The sequence below is a fragment of the Biomphalaria glabrata genome, chromosome 1 (genome assembly GCF_947242115.1).
Source record: "Biomphalaria glabrata chromosome 1, xgBioGlab47.1, whole genome shotgun sequence".
In the NCBI taxonomy this organism is placed as follows: Eukaryota; Metazoa; Mollusca; class Gastropoda; family Planorbidae; genus Biomphalaria; species Biomphalaria glabrata.
The window spans coordinates 38,738,941-38,762,094 of NC_074711.1; the positions used below are offsets into that span (position 1 = coordinate 38,738,941).

At 32.9% G+C, this 23,154-nt stretch overlaps 2 protein-coding genes across 7 annotated transcripts; one reads left to right on the plus strand and one right to left on the minus strand.

The window, feature by feature from the left end:
* Nucleotides 1–2,440: 2,440 nt before the first annotated feature.
* LOC106079723 (RNA/RNP complex-1-interacting phosphatase-like) lies at nucleotides 2,441–14,289 on the plus strand. 4 transcript variants are annotated; one of them, XM_013240924.2, is made up of 11 exons: nucleotides 2,441–2,616; nucleotides 5,307–5,382; nucleotides 6,158–6,189; nucleotides 6,434–6,533; nucleotides 7,520–7,599; nucleotides 7,763–7,797; nucleotides 7,942–8,002; nucleotides 8,260–8,306; nucleotides 10,461–10,530; nucleotides 10,667–10,918; nucleotides 12,701–14,289. In XM_013240924.2, exons 1-11 carry the CDS (start codon nucleotides 2,600–2,602, stop codon nucleotides 13,527–13,529), a joined length of 1,599 nt encoding a protein of 532 aa, XP_013096378.2. In that variant the 5' UTR covers nucleotides 2,441–2,599; the 3' UTR covers nucleotides 13,530–14,289. The 4 variants fall into 4 exon arrangements, with proteins under 4 accessions (XP_013096378.2, XP_055891448.1, XP_055891463.1 ...); XM_056035473.1 differs by lacking the exon at nucleotides 2,441–2,616 and adding an exon at nucleotides 3,226–3,406; XM_056035488.1 differs by lacking the exon at nucleotides 2,441–2,616 and adding an exon at nucleotides 3,400–3,419.
* Nucleotides 14,290–14,447: 158 nt separating this feature from the next.
* Nucleotides 14,448–23,138, minus strand: LOC106079731 (methylmalonyl-CoA epimerase, mitochondrial-like). Of its 3 annotated transcripts, none has more exons than XM_056035514.1 (7): nucleotides 23,013–23,138; nucleotides 22,723–22,813; nucleotides 18,095–18,142; nucleotides 16,194–16,301; nucleotides 15,626–15,685; nucleotides 14,930–15,016; nucleotides 14,448–14,837 (listed from the first exon to the last, which is right to left on the minus strand). In XM_056035514.1, the coding sequence occupies exons 2-7, from the start codon at nucleotides 22,795–22,797 to the stop codon at nucleotides 14,685–14,687; spliced, it is 531 nt and encodes a 176-aa protein (XP_055891489.1). In that variant the 5' UTR covers nucleotides 22,798–22,813; nucleotides 23,013–23,138; the 3' UTR covers nucleotides 14,448–14,684. The 3 variants fall into 3 exon arrangements, with proteins under 3 accessions (XP_055891489.1, XP_055891483.1, XP_013096392.2); XM_056035508.1 differs by having other exon boundaries at nucleotides 22,987–23,137; XM_013240938.2 differs by having other exon boundaries at nucleotides 23,100–23,118.
* Nucleotides 23,139–23,154: the final 16 nt, after the last annotated feature.

Consider the following 23,154-nt stretch of genomic DNA (forward strand, 5'->3'; position numbering starts at 1 on the left):
TTAGGGCCTTTTCAAGTCTAAATCCGGCCCTGACTATTTCACACTGAAGTGTCGAAAGGCAAGATCTAAAACGTGTTTTCGATTTTCGCGAAGAATTTTGTTAATTATAACGCAAAACCACAGTCGGAAGCACCTTATTATAGTAATGGAAGTAAATTAAAGAAAATAGCCTATACTGGATAACATCTCTTTACCATCTTGAATAAGTTAACTGTATGACTGCATGGATCAAAATAGTATTTACCTGTTCTAACCTTATATGCTTTATATAAGGAAAATAGCAATGAACCAGACTAACGGAATACAATGATATTTTCCATCAAAGAACATTTGCGCATTCTTGAGGACGAAATTTTACATACTTTGCGAACCTACATGACGTCACGTCTGCACTTACTTGAAGTCTATTCAAAGTTGAAGATGTTCTAGAGACCTCAGGAAACGCTTATTGTACTCATTAATAGTGATGCAGTGAAAAAAATATTTCTCTTTTATGTTAGTTACACAATTTTGGATCAAGTGTTTGCAGTTATATCTTTTTCTGTCTGAGAATAGTTTCCTCTTATTTTCCCCATTTTCAACAACATTTCTTTATGAAACAACGTTTTCAAGAAAAAACAGAACATAGTTATCAATTCTTAATACTGAAATAGACCTGATGAAGAAGTTGTAATCTTACTAAGTCATTCATTGTATTGCTTCTAAACGGACTATTGTGTTTAAGAGAAAAAAGGGGCCTTTTGAGACGCCTTCTAGTCTTAGGTTTAGATAGTCCTTTAAACTCAAACCCCCTTTGGCTTCGCTCATAGCATTCTCAGTGTGTAATTTGCTTTTTTATATTGAAGAGGGGGTTTATAATAAATTTCGGAGGGGGTTTTAAAATCAAAACCTTCCTTGGAATTTGGGGATTGTGATTTGCATTATTTTTTGTTTGTTTTGTTTTATAGAAGAAGGGAATTTGATTGCAAAATCCACTGCTAGGTGTTTTAAACTCAAACCCTCCTTGGCTGCGCTGGGGCAAATCTCACCTAAAATAAACGAAATCAAAGCAAAAAATCAGTCACTAAAGTCCGTCCCCCCCCCCTTCATTTCGGGGTAGGGGGGTTGAACCCCAACCCCACTGACTACGCCCATGCCTCGCATAATATTATTGGCCTCTTTATTATTAGATTTAATATGTCCCTCGACTTTTTTTATTTATTAGGATGAATAGTGCATTTTGACAGAAAACACATCAATATTAGCCTTTTTTAAAATTCTCTCTTCTTACTAGAGAAAAAGGTTAGATAATATAAAGCTTAGCGCCGAGTCCCGCCCGGAATTAAACCCAATCTCCATTAAGAAATTTTTACAACGCTTAAAATTTAGGCCTATATGCAACATTACTTTGGAAAAAGTATTGCCCATAGGCCTATTATATGTTGCAAAGTAGGCTATTTGTTTTATGTTAAAAATTCAAATGAGAGTGTTTTAACCATAGTTTTAACTAATAAATTGCATAAACCTTCTATAACTTAATTTGGTTATTACATAATTTCATAACATCGAACCGAGCCGAACCCGAATTTAATTAAGACCTGACCGAACCGAAACGAACCCGAACTATACTCGTCATCAAACCGAACCGAACTTGAACTTAAATCTGACCGAACCGAACCCGAACTTAAAAGTTGGGTTCGATTCCAATCACTAGTGTAAATTAAATGCATTAGGCATACCTACTATTCTAGGCTAGATGATGTAGACTAGATTCTAGATCAGGGGCGGACTGGCTCAATGTGCATTTGAGAAAATGCCAGGCGCCAATCGTTTTCCTACATTCTAAGCTTCAAAAATTCCCCTGCATGCGGTGTCTAAACTATGTCTACAACGCATGATGAAACGAGGTCGATCTAGGCTCTTATTTAGGCCTACTTAAAATATTTTAATTTGTACAACATTAGGCCTAATAATAATTCTGCTATTTTACTTGGTAAGTTGGTTACCTATAATTATTATAAACATGGATTGATAACTACACAAAATACAACTTTTGAAAAATAAAGCTAATTTTTGGCTTCGCCACAGCCCTTTTGTCGGGACGTCGAGTAGGCCTACGCCTTCGAAAGAACGATGAGCCCTCCTACTCCTATGCATAGGAAATGGGAAAAAAGGGGGGGGGGCGCTCAACAGTTTGATAGACGCTGAATTAGTAAATCTATTTTTTTCTTTATAATTAATTATATCTAGATGTAGTATTATTAATGTATAATTGCTTTCAGAAATGCCGGTATTGATTATAAATATAGATTCTAGATCAATTTCTTCGTATAGAATAGATTATAGAATATAGTGAATATGGGTAACCAGATCTATATCTAGATCTATATATATGACTATATGATTATAGCATTTAAAAATTCACTTCTGTATAGCAGCTGTTTTTACTGGGAACTGAGTTTATTTCCGGTTTCACAACTGTTTATTACAGTTTCACCACTACTCGCCACATTTCTAGTCTTCTGACACCTAGAATCTAGATGTATATCTAAATCTTTATATAGATCTATATTATATAAACCTATAGAATAGATTTAGTGATTGAGAGTCTATATTTAAAATGCCACCCCCAGACAGGTAATGAATTATTGAATATCATTAATTTTTTAAATGATGTCTCGTTTTCTGACTACTGACACTGACAGTCACAGTACTAAAAAAAATTTAAGTCACTAATTTAATTTTAATACTAGATCTAGATCTATAGTATAGTAATATTATAAAGGGAAACTCCGATGGTTTTTCAAATTTGAGTTATTGACATAATCTATTTAAATTCTGCATAAAAAGTTGTAATAGTAAACATTTTACCATTTTTTTATTTAAATTTTTTAAAAAATTAAATGCTTAGAAACATTTATAATAAATAGATCTATTTAAAATTAATAAATTAGTCAGTAAATTCTTGACATCTAAATTTCTAAAAAAAAATGGGTTTCTATGAGATTTTGTTTTAAACTAGTTCATACGTCACTTCCATCAACAATACTGAAAGAGAAACTAGATTTGACCAATCGTATCGCTTCATTCTTACAGTAGCTGTTAGGCTGTTAAACTTAGTGACAGCCTAGTCCAGAGCTATGATACAGTTATATATATATAATAATATAAATATATATATATATATACACATGTATAGACAGATCTAAAAGCATTAGGATAATCAACTCGAGAAAAAGAGTAACATTTTCATCTAAGCCTTTCTCTGTCCCAAGAAGTAAATAGATCGTGTGTCTGACTGATTCGAACAAACTGGTCAGTGTAAGGCTAGTCGAGACTATGTGTAGTCGGTCATGACAAGACAACCTGGCAGCAATAGTGTTTGTTGTGTGTTGAGTGGTCTGGCGAGACAATACAGACTGCCGTGGTTAGTCAAGCATGTAAATCTACTTTTAATACGCATTTTTTCTTTGCTTACAAGATCCTAGATCTAACTGCATAGACCAAGATATATTTCTTTTACGAGAATGTAAACTTAGCTGTATGGTCTCCTGTTATACAATAAGTCAATAGATTAAAACACATTTGTGACGTCACATAGAAACCCAGTGAAAGTGACTGTTTTGGATGCGCAGGAAAATTACGTCGCAGAAACATCAATTACTAAGTTATTATTGCAAAGAAAAAAAAAAAGAATCATATATTCATTATCAGTAAATTAAAACACATATTACATCAAAAATTGTCAAAACCATCAGAGTTTTCCTTTAATAATAGTAATAATGACTTAGTCGACTTAGACTTAAGAGTCAGACTTAGACGATATAGTCATTGTGACTAGTCTAGTCACTATACTATACTTACTATACGTGACTATACCTATTTTAGAAGTATTTTAAGTATTTACTATACTAGATCTATAACTATTAATTATTTGTTATTAGACAGTCCCACACACGGTGAGACATAGTCCGACATAGACACACTCACAGTAAGTTTGAGTAAGTCACAGTACACAGTGACTCTAATAATAATACTATACTATAGTGAGTGAATACCAATGCCAATACTAGTGAGTCTAGTGATTACTAGTGAGTAGTGTAAAACTTACTAAAACTAGATCTACTCTTACTAGACTTTACTAGACTCTCTTAGTCTTAGTAGTTAGTAGTCTTAGTCTTACTACTCTTATTAGTTACTCTAACTCTAGATATTTTAGATATCTTTAATTATAATTATATATAAGTATATTCTATAAAATAATATTAATATAGATTTAGATCTATTTAATTTAGTATAGAATAATCTATATTATAATAATAATAAGGCTTGTCTTCAAGTCTGAAGATTAGTGAGGAATGCAGTATTTCTTGGCTGCTCAGCCCCAGCTGTGACCTACATATTTTCCATGCCTAGGGCAAGCATAAATAACCATTGTCTGCAGGCAGCGGATTTTCTTTTGGTCTCAAATGTGTATTCCATGGCCTTTGTGAGTGACCCCCAGCTGTCTCGTTCTGAGGTAGCAGGTATGTTCATCTCTCATATATGGGATACGTGCCTTGCCCAGCGTAACTGTCGGACCATAAGAAGTCCCTTTATACTGTCTATACCGGCGTTTGCAAGGACATCGCTGTTTGTAGTGCGGTCTTGCTACCGTATTCCATGATTAGTATATATATATATATATATATATATATATATATATATATATATATATGGAATTCTACGGTTCATTACAGTAACTTGTTCACATACATAAGTGCTTATGAACATCATGATCATTCTTAAATTTCTAAAATGTTGCTGCAGTTACTACATCATAGTAAGGAATAGTCTGCATGGCTCCAAATTTGCTACTAAGTGCTTTGATTACAATTCCCATCAAATATTTCATACTAGGATACAAAGTTGTATTGATGAATTTAATGCATTGAAGCCGTAAGGTATAACTCCATTAGACAGAGACAAGCCTGGATGTCTCTTTAAAGAGATTTTGATAAACACTTGATGAATGACTCTTGAAAACTTCCATAACTTGAGGACCTTGAAACCTTTTGGCTTACGTCTTTGCTGACAAAAAATGACAAGTACTTTAATGGCTGAAAGGTGGATAAGGCATAAAAAATATTTCACACCTTTAGATTGTTTGTAGGTTTGAGTTAACAACATTGGAAAAGTGTCTTAAGGTGTAGGAAATCCGAAGTGAAAATTTCACACATGCTTGTCTATAGTGACAAAATGTTTCTATTAGACTGTGATGAGATTTTCTTTTTTTTTAGCTTGCTCCAAAAAGTATTGTATTAAAAATATGTTATTTTTCTTAACAGGTGGGAGTGCTATTGCCCTATGGGTAAACCAATTCCATCTACTTCTTTTATTGCTTTCAAGGTTCCATTAAAGGAGGTAATTTATATTTTCCTTCTGTTATTTTCATTTCTCTAGTCAACAAGACAGAGACCCAAAACTATTTTGGATCAATCAGATTCAATATTGATCCCCTTTAAAGGCTTATATTGCAAGTTAATTGCGTGATATTTGATGCAATAGGAGTATTATAATGGATTAATGAAGTGATCATATAAAAATTGAATATATATATATAAAACCTGTTTATTAATACATTTTTCTTTTTTAATACATGCAGCAAGTTCTTGAAATTTATATAATTAACTCACATAATGAAGATTTTCTTTGTCTAATTTTAAATTATTAAAATATTTTGTATATTGTTTTTTTAATATTAGGACAAAGTCCTTATGTGCCTGAAACATTTATAGAATTACTATATTTGATTTAGCAAGTTGGTTTAAAATTCTGCACAGAATAAGATTTGGTTTAAGAAAAATAAGTTGAATAAGAGCCATAGTTAGAGTTCATTGCCTCTTATTCGTCATCATCACCCACTCTGTGTGTTCCTCATAGAACATAGGGCCTCAGTAAAACTCCACCACTGTCCACAGTTAAGATACATGTGACAAACCCATCTTCACTTTCTTTCTAATATCTGCATCTCTAAAGTTCTTTGCCCATTTCTCTTTCTCCTATTGAGACACATACAACAATGATGATTTACTAGATTAAAAAAGCAACTGTCATTATTGAAATGTTTGCTATTGCTTTGCTAAAAATAAATATGTATTAAAATATAATCAATTACATTTTTAAACATTTATTTCAGACTCTATTGAGCAAGGTTGAGGAAAAAGAGAAGTTAGTGGGGTTTTTTTTGTCTGTATTATAAATTGTATTGAGAGAGACTCATTTCACTGTAACTACACATTTAAATTACTGACAAAGATATAGCTAGCTTGCAAGTTATCTTTACATTTTGATTTTGCTTAACAAAAAACATGAATTTTTAAAAGAATATTTACCCTAGATATAATATTAAAATATATTTATTTAATATGGTTTTTGAAACTTAATTATGTCACTCGTTTGGGTACTTTCATAGATTCTCACCAGCCATTCTGCTTAAGACCCTGGAAGAGCAAGGTCACAAGCTTGGTGCAATAATTGATCTCACATATACTTGGAAATATTATGAGAAACAGGTAAACAAACAAAAAAAATACTTATCAACAGTTTTCATTACCGGTACTTGAAAAGTATCATTATAAGAAATAGTGTACATTGGAATCCAGATAATTAAAACTTGCATAAAATAAAATTCTGCTTAATTAGAATTCACTTAGTTTGTTGCCTTAAATTGATTCAAAGTTAGCTTCCCTGGGTTCTGGATAATTTAAATAAAATATAGAAAGTAAAATATGCTCTTTACACTCACTGAGAGAAACCAGCAGGTCTTTGCATACACCAGTCCTTCAGCATGCTACTGTCAATAAGTTTCTAGCATTGGGATGTGTGTGAGCGTGGTATACTAAGTATGTTATATTTATGTATAGGTGGTTATTCTGCATAGGTGTGCCTTGGGGGGGACAAAGACTGTATTTACATCTCTCCCCTCTTTCTTGTTCATGCTCACACCTGACAATATATTTGCACTGTGTTGAAATAATAATCACTTGCTATATTGATATTTTGTAATGGAATCGTCAGTTTCTTACATATAAAAATCCTTTGAAGAGAAAAAACAAATCTCTTATGTCTAAAACAAAAATTACCAAAAAAAAAAAAAAACACTGCCCTGGAAATTATTGCAGTATTTTGATGAACACTATAAAAAAAATGTAAACTAAAAATATGAAATACTTTCACATTTGAGGACTATTAAGACTTTATTAACAATTATTAAAGGAAACAATATTGTAATTTCTCTTGTTAAATTGTAATTTGAACTCTGATAATTCAAGGCACATCTCTGTGTCCTATAAGTATGAATTAAACAGAACTCTCTATAAGTAGCTTGTCCATTACATCAGACTTATCTTTTGGTTGCAACATTCATTAAAACACTTTTAAAGACAATGTAGTAGATCTTTTTTTTTTTCTCCTTAGATTAGAAAACACACAAAAATACATGTTCTTTTACTCCTTTTCTATTTCTATTTACGTAGATCGTTAATATTTTTTTCCATAGGATTTTGAAACCAGTTCAATTAAACATTGGAAAATTTTTACCAAAGGTCATGATGTACCAAGTGAAGGCGTTTTTCAGAAGTATTCTCAACAAACTTTCATTTATTATTTACCATGTTATGTTGGAAAATGTTTATAACTATAATATTAAGATTATGATTATAATTATATAAAAAAAATAGTTGAATTTATATATTTTATGCCTATGATGTTTCTTAACTTTAAAAAAATATTTATTTATTAGATTTGCTAAGGCAGTTAAGACTGCTGAGAATACAGGTCAGTGTGTACATTTATAAAAAAAAACATTTTGTATGTTGTTGTTTTTTTATTTCTAGTGTCACACACTTGAATAGAACTAACAACTTTACTAATGACTGGACAAGTTTTGTTACTTATTATATATTATATACACATTTACAGGAGTATTGATTGGAGTTCATTGTACACATGGTGTAAACAGAACAGGCTATTTAATATGCAGGTAACTTTTGAAAAACTTCACATGAAATTTATGCAGGTTCCAGTTAAATTAAAAGTAAAAACTGTTTGATATGTATACTAAAAAAAAAGCTACATTTTGCTTAAGCTGCCCATCATTTCCTCTCAACACTTCATCTTTCCTCCAGATCTGTTAAATTAAATCTAGGCAAATTATTATCAAATAGATTACTATGAAATACTTTTAAAAAGAAGATTTATATTTTATCTTTCTATCATTTACTGTATTTATTTTTTTAGGTATATGATAGAGGAATTGAACATAGAACCTGACGAAGCTATAGCATGTAAGCATTGGCTTTTTTTTTCTGAAACAATAATCACTACACCAATAAGGTTTGAGTGTTGTTTGATTTATTTTCTTGCTGTAGGTGTTGCAAGTATAACCAAAAAGATATGATCAAACCTTTAAAAGATTTTAAAAACAGAAACAGATGTTAAGAAAGATTTTTTTTAAAGATATTACAGTAGATTGTATTACTATCTTCATTAGGTTGCTCCAAGAAAATTACCTAAAGTGAATAATGCTGCCACTGGAGCATTTGTTCCTTCAAAGATAGCTGATTAATTGTCCACTTGTTGACATCATGTTAATGCTATAACATTTTGTCTTTACTTTATTTTTTTGGTGGGATGACTTAGACGGTCTATTACTAAATGTGAGATCATTTAAAGTGCTATGCCTTCTGGGACTGATGCATTCACAACCACCTAAAAACATTTTTCTTGGCCTACCTTATTGACTGTATTCTCAAGATTGTTTGATTGATTAGCATTTTGCCTCTGTGATCAATCAAATATTGGACCTTTAATTTGCTTTGTGGTAGAGCACGAATCGCTCCTCTGAAGACAATTATGTGATTTAGTTAATTTTGGTTTGCTTGACTCTTATCTATGTTATACATTGAGACAGCAAAAAGATAGGCCAATATTAAAATTAAGACCAGTGTTTTTCAAAGGAAAGAATTTCTTAAAGTAGTCACTAATGAGAGATTGGTTCTCCTCCCCATCCGCCAGTAACTTCCAGCATGACGAGCTATATATAGGTTTAGCTTACAGCTGATTCTTCATGACTAAAACCACCACTGCCCTGCACTCTTATTTAATCTTTGGAGTCAAAGACCTTACTGTATTAGTTGTATTACTTAGTGTACACATACAAACTACAGTGAGATCTAAAGAGTTGAATTCTATGCAAACTTTTAACCTATCCCAATTTCAGATCATAACTATCTTAAATTTGCAGCAGACTAGCTCTAGTTCTGCCAAATGGTTCAGTAATAGAGTTATATATGCTACTTACCTATTGTAACCTGTATTGTGGCCAACTAATTTCTACCTGTAAAGTAAAGTTATGTTCCCCTTTCAGACCTTGCAATCTTTAGGGCAGATGATGTAAAGGTCTTATGTTTCTGTGGTCCATGGTTAACAAGGGTGTCAATGACCTACCGCCTTTACTTTCCCCTAACTAATTTTGGGTACCTATTAGAGCTGGGTGGACTCAGAAGCACTCAAAGATTCTGAAATTAAAAATATCTCAGTCTTCACCAGGAATCAAACCCGGGATCCCCTGTTCAGAAGCCGAAGCCAAGCACTTTACCGCTCAGCCACACGCCTCCATTTTCTGCCTTTGTTCCATATAAATTTCTGACATGAAAAAATAGATGAGTCTAATAGAACTGAAGCTCTGCAACTTTGACAGGTGCTGAGGCTAGAAGTTTTGATGGGCACCATAGCATGGACTGGCCCGCCCATCAGGGTCACGCTACCCTCCTCAATGCGGCACTTGGGTGGAAACAACTGTTAGAGGAACCGATTAGGCTAAATGGGAAGTGAAAAATTACTCCTGTGGGAGTGTTTAAGGGAGTGCGAGAGCATTCCCATTTTACAGTGTGGAGTTGAAAGAGAGCTTCCTTGACCTTGTCAAAATTCAGGTGACGTTCCTCAATGGACCGTTTCATCAATGGTGAGTCCTGGTAAACTTTGTAATCTATAGGTAACTGGCTAGGGTTCCTGGTGTGCTTGGCTTTTAGTCCCTTAGCCACGTATTCTACTTATACGGAGTTTGTGACCCATTGGAAATAGCATTGTTAAATATGGGTATTAGCTTGTGTCTCTTCCAGATGGATCACTTTGTTCAATCAGGATTACAGGCCTAGAGTTTCAAGAGCGTAAGCTCAACTTTTTTGACAGTAAAACAGTTACTGCCCATGGGCGGTTGAGTTAGTAGTTATTTGTTGATCCATATCTTGAATGATTTAAAAAAAAACTTTCTTAATGTTTGGTTTCAATGACATTGAATTTGTATTATTACTCTTTTAGCTTGAAATGTTCTTTTTTTTTTTTAAATAACCTTTTAAACTTTTCTTTTATTTCTTTCATTATGTTTACATTAAATTGAGTGATCCTATGTTTTTATGTGTGCTAATTGGTATTTTCAGTGTTCAATGAAGCTAGAGGCCATAAATTAGAAAGAGAAAACTATTTAGAAGACTTGCGTCAAAGAATCAAGTGAGTGTTTATTTTTACTTTAAATAAACTCATCACAAAGAAAAATTACTATCATTACTAATTCCCCCCCCCCCCCCTTTTTTTTTTAAAACCACAAAAAAAAAATCATGAACAATAACCTTGTTTGTTCTTTCAGGGGTAAATCATCTTATGATCCAAATTATGTAGATCCAGATGATACAAATGATAATCCAAAACAGAGATGGAGAAATAATAGATCTGATCATCCAGACTGGCGCAGACAAGACAGACGGTTCACCAATGATTACCAGAATTATGACAGATGTCAATATTCTGGTTCAAATCGTGGGTACCAACAATCTAGCTATTGGTATGCAGAAGATTCCAATAACCAATATCAACAAAACTACACTTGGAGAAAATATGGGTATGCTTCCAAATAAACTTCCTTTGAATAATTTTGCATTTTTTTTCTCTGAGTCTTTATTGAATGGTGTGTACAAAAAATACTCGCAATCGAATATCGTTTTTATGGATTAAATTGTTTGGTCTAAGCAGAAAAAGAAAACAAAAGTTTCTTGAAAATATTTTAAAGTCTTGGTTTAAAATTTGACTTGATGTTCAAATCATGTTCCATATAAAATGGAAAGTACTTTTGTTTACTTATGTAATCTAATTGGTCCACTGACCTTAGGTAGATGCTAGTCTTTTTCACTATACAGTGATGCATCTTGGAATACTGTGCTGCTCAGATACACAAAGTGGTCTATAACAAAAGGGTATGGCCATTTACATTGTTTTTTGAAGCTGAGTATGTTCCATTTGGGAGTCTTCTGTTAATGTTAGGTTGACCAGTCGAGGCAGCAGCCTCAGTTAATTTGTATATCTCTAGTTAGGATAAATGTTGTCTAAGGCACTGATACCTGGGTGTTCTACAGGAAACATCTAAGGCTTCTTGAATGCTTCCCCTAAAATCAACTGCTCACAATAATGGGCATACAAATTAGCTTGTCCTGCTGAATGGAGAAAGTTGAAGCACTGCTTATTGTATTGTATTGGTAGCTGTGCTTGGTAGGACACCTATATCCGTATGGAAAAGGGGAATGACTCTGCCAAAGGCAAGCTTAAAGGAGGTCATGATATCTTATTAGTGCTCTAAAGACCAACTTGTGGGTCAGTTTGCTCTCACTGGCACTGAGAACAACGGGTGGCAGTAAAAGGCTTCTTAAAGAGACGGCTTGAGAACTCTTACAAAGTTGTGAAATACACATTGGAGACCCAAAGAAAAGCCCTTGCAGAATGAATAGATTGTCTGTGAACAATGGTTTGGTGCAGGTTTAAAATATGCAGGTCTCAATTGGGTCTGCATAGAGATTTGATATACAGCGCTCATCCTTATTCTTCTGTCTTGAGGACAACGCCTCAATCTAAGTAGTTAAACCCACCCTTATAAATGTTTTTAAAAACGCATTTCCAGGTACTGTAAACAAAATTTGGTATTATGAATATAATTGTTTGTTTTTCCTTGAAACATTGACATATGCTTCATTTCTGTAAAAAAATGGAAGCATTAAAAAAGAGCTACTAGTAATATAATAAATTATTTTGCGTTTAAAAATACAATTTCTACATTAGACTCTTCATTACATTTGACATATCTACTACAATATCACTTGCTTCTTCCTGACAACTTATCATGTGACTTAATTTGCATAGGTTTATACATTCTTAAGTATCATTACTTAGCTTCTTACATTCTTATGGTTGCAGTTGGTGCATTCTAAAGTAGCAGTACATTTTCTTCATTAATTGTTGAGAAATGTCTTTTGGCTGATGTCTTTCAGACTCCATGTAATAATAATAACAATATTTTGCACTCAACACCAAGCAGCTGAAGAATAGAAAAACCTTAACTCATATTTCAGCTTCTTAAAACATTCACTTCTTATGTCAACAGCACAGGTCTATCCATAACATACCTGTCCTACAGGTCACTTGACTCTAACGATAATGTTTAACATTCTTTCATATTAAAAGTACATTGTGCATAATTTCTAGATGTTCCCAATAGGTGTGCTAATTTGTATAAAAAGGTTTCAAAATTTTTCAGACCTATATTTTTTTGTTGTTTAAATATTTACTTTAGATAAAAATGTTTTCATTTCTTTTTTTTTTTTTCACAAATATATTTTGTTTTACTAAATCTCAGAAACGACTGCATGAAGAATGAATCAAGAGAAGAAAAGCCTTATTATGATCCTTGGAAGAGATGGGACAGGTCACATGACCAAACTGAACACGAGGACTATACTCTAGATAGATATGAGGAAAAATATTCTTACAAGTCATTCTATGATAATGATTCTCATACAAGGCGACACCTTTCAGAAAGTGCACAACATTCTTATAAATCATTCCACGATAATGATTCTCACAAAAGGAGACACCCTTCAGAAAGAGCTGCAATATCTGAATCACCAAGCTCATATTTTAGTGAAAGTAAAAGGAAGAAATTTGAAAAATGCTCTGATGGCGATGTTAAACATAAATCATTTAGAGAAGAAAAAGATCATATAGATAATAAAACTAAAAGAAAGGTAGACGACTGGGGGGCTCAACACAAATCATTGAGCAGAAATGATTACTCAGACAAGGATGATGTGAAGTTGTTATCACATAGTTTAGACTCCTCAGAGCCGAACATTAAAAAGTTTAAAACAGAAGTAAAGCATAAAGATATAATCATAAATGATAAATCAGTCAGAGAAACTGATTCATCAGATTTCTTTTTAAATTCAAATTTAGATTTGGGTGAAATGGTACAAACAAAATCTCAAGAACAATCATTGGATGAGAAGATTCAACAATCAACAGAAGGGGAATCTCAGTCAGACTATACAACAGAATCTTTTTCTCAATGTGCAGATTCTACAGAAAGTAGAAATGAAAAGTCTGCAAGAAAATCAGAGGCTAGTCATGAACATCTTCTCAACACATCATGTACACAACTTTCTAGCAACAGCAGTATAGATACTTGATTCCATTCTAGTGTTGTGCTTCTGACAATGTGATTAAATTAAAGTGATATATTTCTATCATGTTGAGATGGAAAACTTTAGTTATTTTATTGAAATAGAAAGTACATATATCATTAATAAAAACCAACCATTACTTTCTAAAATGTGAATTCTATTAATGTACACATGTATTAACATGATATAGTTCAGATAAGATCAAATACAAACATTTCTTTGTTTTTAGATTACTTTAGAATTATCTCATTTAGTTGACATACTTTAGAATCAGTTCATGATATATTTAGTTCTTTCTTTTTAGATTACTTAAGAATTATCTCAGTTGACCTACTTTAGAATCAGTTCATGATATATTTAGTACATCACTTTGTGGATAACATTTTTAAACTAATTACACATGTTGCATTACTTTTACACTGACACTTGAATGTGTTGTTTAGTAGTAAACATAAGACTGTACAGTGCACTTTATAAACAATTATTCATTGATTTTTAACCCCCATTATTTGTAGTTGTTTTAACAATATACAAAAATTATTTTAAGATGCAAATACATTTGAATTAACTGTGATGTTTCTTAAACGATGTACAGTTCATTAGGTGATGGTACTTCAATATTGGAGGGGAAAATAGAAGAAACTTGTTTTACTGATTTTAGTCGATATATTGTGCTATGAACACTATTTATTATTTTGATGAAATAATTGTTTTTGCGTAAGAATGAGTGTAATAATTTGCATGAAAATTAAAATATTTTTATTTAGTTTTTTTTTTTTTCTTTAAACACCATCTAACCACACTTTGAATTTATTCATTCTATATTGCATTTGTTTTAAATATAAGCTAATTTTCTTAAAAAATGGGCCTTTTTTTTTTTTTTTTTTTTTGGCAAATTTAATACAGAAGCGAAAAAAAAAAAAATTATTTGAAATACAAAATTTTAATAATAGATAATAACATTATTCATTAAATGCATTTTATACGTTTCTGAGCAGAAAATTGTTTTTTTATAACAAAATGTTAAATACATGAAAAACATGGATTGCATTTTCACAGACAATATTTTAGTTCTACTAATATCCCTGCACTTCTGTGTAGTCAACACTCTCTTGGTCTGCATAAATAATATCTGGGTAAATGTCACATGGTATTTAAACATTAAGCTTGTTCAATCTCAATGAGCACACCATCACAATCTTTGGGATGAAGGAAGACAACAGGTTTACCATGGGCTCCAATTTTGGGCTCCTCGCTAAGTATCCGAATTTTATTCTTTTTAAAATCTTTGATTGCTTCCTGAATATCATCTACCTAAAATGGAAACAAACATCTTAGTAAACAAAAACATATGTGTGTTGGGAAAAAAAAAAAAAGAGCAAAAAAAAATAAAAATAGTGGCCCACCTCAATGCAGATGTGATGCATTCCTCCTGACTTGTTTTTGTTTAAGAAGGATTGGACTGGACTATTCTCCCCAAGTGGTTGAAGGAGCTAACAAAATGAGATAACAGACTCATCAACTTTTTTATTATTTCAAACAAAATTATAAAGCAGAAACAAATAATGCTAAATACCAACTTATTTCAAAATGACAATAGAACAAAATCATGACTTATATAATTTTGATGTTAGGAATTCTGTAGTCCGTGTTTCAGAAAATGAGATTTTAATGTAAAATATTTTATTTATAAATGGAAAAAAAAAGGCCTGAATATATAAATAAAACACCCAAAAAGTTCATTTTATTTTAAAACTTAAAGCTATTTAATTAGTAAATAAAGAATCTATAACATTTTCTTCATTTCTAACTGAAAACTTAATAAATGGACAAGTCATCCAACCATTAATATCAAGTCCTGTAGGTGTCTTCAAGTAGAGAACAAAAATTGTTCCACCTTGCACCTTTCATGCTAGCATGATGTTATGACATTACATCTTTGATCAGGTCACAATCTGACCTGACCTGTGTCAACTCCTCTCTTGTTTGAACAGTTTATAACAAGAGACTAGCTGCCTTCAATAGGAAAACAAACATTCATTGACCAAGTAGAACATATTATTGAAATAAAGATTTGGTAGTAATAAAATGTATCAAGTTACCTCAATTTTGGCTTCACCAAGTTGAACAAATACTACTGTTACTCCATGCTCTGGGAGTGCCTACCAAAATTTGACACAAACAAGATTAATGTTATTTTATTTATTTTTTTCATTCATAATTTTTAAAAAGCATACCTTTAGAAATTTTGTAACAATGACAATGTTATATTTTAAAGTAAAGTTAGATATTGGTCTGAGTTAAGCAAAGCAAGCCAAGGGACAGAAACTCCATGAACGCGGTGGATCTTGATTTTAAAAACACTATAAATTTGTCACAAGGAAACTATTATAGAAATAATTGTTACTTTCAAGAACTAAGCCTACCTTTGGGGTTCGGGGAAAAAAAACATGAAACAACGGTGTGGATATCAACTATGAACTACAAACCATCAATAACAAAATCCTATCTTTTATATTCAAAATGTAAATTAAACGCAATTGATTGTGGTCAGTGCAAGTTATGTGAAAATGGGTGAGATATTGTTTCTTGCCTGCCTGATTACGGATAAATAATGCTTGATAGTTACAATTGGTACAGAAAATTAAAAAAACATTACAAAAGTAATACCTGCTTTGAACTAACTTTTCCTTTTAAAACATCTCTGTAAAGTGCAGCACTTTTATCAAGATCTGGCGTTACTAGAGCAACATGGTTTAGTTTTCCTAAATTCCATGTCTGAAAATCAAAACTGACTTGAAAATTGGATTTATTGGAAAAGAAAGGAATAACTCTGTTTGAAAAAATTAAAATACTATTACAACTAAAAGCAGTAGTGTATCAGCATATAAAGTACTTTATAAAGTAACTCTCAGCAAAAGAAAAACATTAAATTAAAAACATAGAAGACATGAATGATGAGGAAAAGTAACAAACTTGTTAGTTCAATAACCAAATAAAGCATAAGGACAGAAATTCTGTCAATTAACCCAAAAATTAAGTAGTCTTCTATCAACTTGTCTTTAAAATCCCTTAAGGCTTGAATGAGTGGAGACTACTCATAAAATTGTTAAGCTGCTCTATCATCATCACTATTTTATTCAAGCATATTACAGACTAGTTTCAGTCAAATAAAATAAAACAATGTGTAGCAATATTTTAAATGACAAAAACATGTTCTATCCACACACTAATATTGCTTTTGGAATTTAAATCATGTAGACTACAAGGCTGTCTGGTCATGCGGTATGTGCAATGTACTGAGCTTGGCCTTCTGGATAGTCTATTGCCATGCCCATTATCATCCCCAATTGTCCTGTGGGAGGTTTGAACTATGATGTAGATTATCTTCAACTCTGAAGGCACATCCGAAAGGTAAAACATTTTACAAATAGATAATGTTTAATAAAATATTTTCTTTTTAACATAAAGATTATAATAATAACTAAATGGATAATGTGTATCTAGGAAAAAAAATATATACAAAACCATCAAAAGACCAGTACCATGTATGTAAGTGAAACCTGGATGCTGACAGAAACACCAGAAAACCTGCCAAATATTAAGTAAAGAAAAATCCTTAGAAGGGTTTATCAAACCATACTTGATGAAAGCAGATGGAGGACGCACACTAACCAAGAGATAAACCAGTTATATGTAGACCACTCCATAGTGATGGAAATAAAAAAAGAACAGATTACTTAAGGTAGGTCACCTCAAAAAAATGTCAAAGAACAGAGAAGCAAAGATAGTATACCAGCAAAAAACAAAAGTCAGACGTCCCAAAGGCAGATCATGAATACCATGGCTGGATGATTAGAGGTAGATCTACAAGGTTCGGGCATGGAGACAAAAAGCACAGGATCTAGATTAAATGGAAAGATGTGTTGAAGCAGGCCAGGGCCCATGACCTGTAGAGACTCTGGGATGGATGATGTTTGTACCCCTCAACTCAAGAAAACATAGCGATATTATAACAGAAGTTAAATAGAGTTGTGAGGTTCATAACAAAGGAATAATTACATTTGACTCGAGTAACACCATTAGTAAAATTACTAAATTTAGAGACACTTCAGGACAGAAGACTAAAAAGTAAAGTAGCAATAATGCATAAACACTGAACCATAACTTACAAATACAAAAACACAGCCTGATGAAATACTCTCAGAATGACAAAAAAGATAAAGGCACATTTCTTATTCCATAAGCTAGGACAAAGCCTTAAAATTTAAGTGCTCCTTCTTCTCTAGTGCATTTAAGCACTGAACAGGTTGCCATAATCAGCTGAGAAAATCAATGACATAGCAGTGTTTTAAGTCTCTTATTATAATGCATGACTAGATTAACACATGGAAATACCCAGGACATAGAAATCTAATTTTTATTGGAGCATGTCTTTCCCAGAGAGATATCTTGTTTAAGGCAAACAAAACAAAAAAAAATTAAACATACTAATTCATGGTAAACAGGTTTAAACCTAAAACTGGTAATGAATAGTTCATAATCAGAAGACACAACATTTTCAGTCTCACCTTCATGCAGTTTTGTCCAGTATGAACATGTTTAACTTGTTGTAAGCACTGCAAATAATTGATAAAAATGGAATTAGGGTATGAAAATATAGTAGATTTTATAATTACAAATTATATTGTTGCAAAGCAATCAATGTATGTATAGACATCAGCTTAAGCACCCTCTTAGATCTATATAAGACTTCCAAATAAATGGATTAAAATGCATTTATTGTTCAAGCCACAGGTTTTCTAACTTTTATTACAGATACCCACCTACTAAAAAATTATGTTAGAGCACCCCAAGCCCCAACCTAAAATTAAACATCTGATCGTTATCTCATCCTGACAATCAGCCTAAAAAGACATTATTGTCATCTGGCTCAAACATATCATGACACTAGGCATGTTTGGCTATATATCTAGAGATTTTATATTTTGGATTTGTCTGCAAAGCACCATTTTTACAAGCAACAGCAGAAATCTGAGCACTCATTCATGAGAAGTGGTTAAAGTCCTGGGAGGAATCCGACAGAGCACATAGTGTCTGGCAACATATGCATCACCCAGATTGTGATGATCCATGGTGGCAGTTAAGGAGGTCAGAACAAGCAATCATCGCACAGTGTAGGATGGAAGATTGTCCTGTTGGGGCATACATTGCCTGGTTCCGCCTGAACTATGACTCCCGATGCCGTCACTGTGGAGAGAGCATCGAAACAGTGTTGCATATCTTGTACGAGTGTCCCCAGCTCCGAGAGCTAAGGGGGGATGTGTCTGAGCAGTCACTTGACTTGTATGGTAGCCGAACTGCCCAGTTTCTTGCCAGAGCACTTCAGGAGGATTAGTCCTTCCTGCTATGATTTTTCAATAGGAGTTCATCTCAGGTGTGGCATAGGCAGGTAGTGTTCTGTCCATCTTTCTAGCTGCTTGGTTTGATCTGTAATTTTTTTTCCAGATTTTGATAGAAGGGGGGCAGGCTTAGACACTTTTGGACCTAGGGCCGCTTTAATGCCATCAAACAGAGCTTTACTGTTTCCTAAGTAGAGACTTTCTTGAATTCTGTTGCAGGTATCCCTCTAAAAGTTGTTAGCACATTGTCTAGCCGTTTTGAAGGCTTGCAAAGATTTTGGTCTAGACTTTGTCTTGTGTGCGAGGTGTGCAGATCGCTTTTTCTCAATGCAAGGTTCCATCTGTGCTAGATAATTGCTGAACTGTAGAATTCCCATCTGATAGAGATGTCTGCTTCATCACTTATTGGGGGGATTGAACTGTTCAAGAGCTCGCCAAAGCGTGCAGACTTCTCTGGGTCACATACATGGTTGATGTTAATTCGCCTAGTTCTAGGTTGACTGGAAGTATAAGCCTTCATGAGAAGTAGTAGGAGGGGCTTTTTAGCCTCACTGGATAGCTACTGCCTTAAGCTGAGCAGCCCTCAGACCATAAAATGCTATCCCGCCACAGTTTGCCGCACCACTGGGTGCTTGGTGCTAAGAGAAAATCAAAAAGCAAGCTGTTCACCCGCACCTGCCAATATAATCAAAAGAAAACAATCAACATTAATGCATTTTGCAAACTGGAACATACGGACAATGTGTCAAGGCTTCAATACTGGCCCTGAACTCCCCACAGACATGCGTCAAACAGCTATCATTGACAGAGAACTCAGCAGACTAAACATTGATGTGGCCTGTCTGCAAGAAACCAGACTGGCAGACAATGGATCTCTTACAGAAAGCAACTATACATTCTACTGGCAAGGAAAACCAGAATAAAGCCCCAGAATACATGGCATCGGCTTTGCAATAAGAAACAGTCTCGTCCCGTGCATTGCGATGTTCCCCATAGGCAATGAAAGAGTAGCACACATGAAATTTGCATCACCGCAAGGCAAAACTAATATAATCTGTGCTTACTCACCAGAAGAGGACAAAGATAGATTCATTCAAGCTCTGGAGGACGTAATTAAAAACATCCCAAAGTCCGAGCACCTCTATATAAATAGAGACTTTTATGCCCGAGTTGGTGCTGGAAATGATGCATGGCCAAAATGCTTGGGACCTCATGGTGTTGGCAAAATCAACAAAAATGGCCAAATACATACTTCCCTGGCAAGGAACGCCACAAAGTCTCTTGGCAGCACCCACGCTCAAAAAGGTGGCACCAGCTTGACTTCTGCATCACTCGAAGGATGGATCTGAAAAGTGTCATCATACCATAGTGCGGACTGCAACTCAGACCATTCACTAGTACTAAGTAAGATCAAACTATTTCTCAAGAATTAATTAAATTAAATGCTTATGAAACTCATGTAGTAGATCAAGATCTATAAAACAAAAGTAGGTACATTTCACATTTGATGATTCATTTAAATGAAGGAACAAGGTCATCTTGTAGAACACCCAATATTCAAAATTCTAACTATAAATAGAGTTCCTTGAGCCACCAGAGGTCAGAATTGTATTTTAAGTTGCCCTTGAGAATTAATGAGATGACTCCACTCAACACTTACACAGTGACTATATAACTCTAGATTTATGATACTAGTCTAATCTACAATATAGTAGCCTATAATTATAATATAATATTATATTTAAACATATATTTTAATATAGAGTTAGGCCTATATATTAAGGTCTATACAGATTATAGATCTATAAAATCTACTTTATACAGATCTTCATATTAAACTTATAATAGTTATAATGATAAATCTACTGTTTTAATTTTGCATTTATCTAGATTTTTAATCTAGATCTATAGAATAGATCTAGGACTAAGAGGATACTTATTAATAGATTTTTCTAGATCTAATGAATGGAGTAATAGCAAAATGTCTATACTATTATTATGTAGATATAGGTTTCTGCTATTAGAGATAGCTCTAGCCTAGGATACAGTCTTAAATTAATTATTTTTTTGCTACAAACAATACTTTTTTAAAATTTATAAAAGATAATAGAGTGTAAAATCTAGATCGCTGAAACAGCTGAACAAAGTGTAGAAAATAAAAAAAGAAGGTTGAAAAATGTATTTTCCCTATATTAGGACTCAAACTTGTTCATATATTCTTATTTTTTAAGAACACAACATTAGTTTTTTTGGCGACAAAAGTTGACAATTATTTTTGATTAATGGACAATTTTGCTGCTGTCTTAAGCGGGCCATGTCCTTGACACCTTACGCTTGCAACACTGGGCATCATTATTGCATCGTTTTGGTTCATATTCTTTTGGTATCAAGACAAGTGGTACGGTACCATACCATTTAATATTTGTGCGTTAACAAAATGGGAGAGTTGAAGAGACAAAAAGTGTAGAAACTTTCAGAAAAAGGGGACAGACTTTTGCTTTTTTTGGGGGAACATGATAATAAATCAACATGTTTGATTTCTACAGAAAATGTAGCTGTTTTTATAGAACATAACATAACAGGCATTGTAAAACAAACATTTAAAAAATATGACGCATTGTTGGTTTGAGCCGCAAAGAAAAGGTTGCTAATTTGAGTGAGTTGACATGATTATTTACCAAAAAGGGACAAGAAAACGAGTTGGCGGTAAGGGCAAAATACAGATTCTCTCACATTATAAGTTAAGAAATGAAGAGTAAAAAAGTGCTTGCTAGAAGTAAAAATAATTAAATTTCCTCTTACAGACTTTGCGATCTATGGGGCATATGATGTTAAGGTTATCTGTTTCTATGGCCAACGGTTGATGAGCAGGGTGTCATGTGGCCAGCACAACGACCAAGGGCTTATACTTTCCCCAACTAAAGTCACATACCCATTAAAGTTGGTTGAATTCAGGGGAGTCCTTAAAATCCTGAAGTTCAAAATCCCAGTCTTCATGGAATTGTCTTCCACATTGCTACAGTGAAGTGAAAAAGTTGGCAATTGGAGTGCTAACTATATTGGGATCGACATATTTATGCGAGCAAGCGTTCTTTTGCATGAATACAATTAAAAGTAAAGTAAGAAGCCAACCTATAATTGAAAATTTAGAGTCATGTTTGAAACTAAAAACAACAAGTGATGAGCCAGATGTATCCAAACTTTCTAAAACCAAAGCCATCGCTCCCATTGAATTTGTTTGCTCATTTTTTTTTTATTGAAGTACAAGTTAGTGTTGTACGTAAATGTTTAATTCTTTTAATTTATTTACATACATAATAAGTAATTATCTAATAATCCCATATATTGTATAATTTGTTGTGAAAAACACTAGTCATATATAGATATTTTTCTTATGAATAAATAGATTCGTTATTATTTATCAAAGAACTTTATTTATCTGAGTACTATTTATAGTTGGGAAGAAAAAAACTTTGTGGCTCTTTAAAAACTTTGAAATTTTGTAAATTGCTAATGTTTGGCTCTTCCTCAAAACTCAAAAGGTTGCTGACCCCCCCCCCCCCCCCCCCCCCCCCCCCCCCCCCCGTTTCTAGACTATAAACTAAAAATATCTAAATCTATTATATTTTATATACTAGAAATCACAGTCACAAAATATAAATAACATAATAAAAATATCAATATCTGTGGTAGCACTAATCCACTATTACTATTATTTTAATATTTTCTATATATCTTTGTCTTTATTTTTATAGATTGGAGCTAGATCTAGATTAGATCATTTTTTTTAAATCTACCTTAACTGGCTCAACAGTGTGAGAGTTAAGAATTCTGACAGCTGATCGTTGAATATGTCTGAGAAAGTAAAACATCCTTGAACTTTTGAACCTGTAAAATTTTTAAATTAATAAAATACTCTGTAACTCTTTCGAACTCTTCGTCTTCTCTTTTCAAATTAGAAAAATGTGAAAAAAGATCTAAAACTTTATACTTCTACATTCTACAGATCTAGATTAAAAGACTAGTCATATAGAGACACAGCTATAATCAAGCGTCTAGACCTAGATTCAAATAATGTTATCTGGACCTAGATGTAGATGTCTAGATGTAGATTCAATGCCAATGCCTTTGTTTTTATGACTTTGTAAAACTTCTTTCGTTACTGTTGTTATACCTAGAGACGTTTTGATGATAAGGGGAAACTACTATGAAATAAAATCCAAGAACCC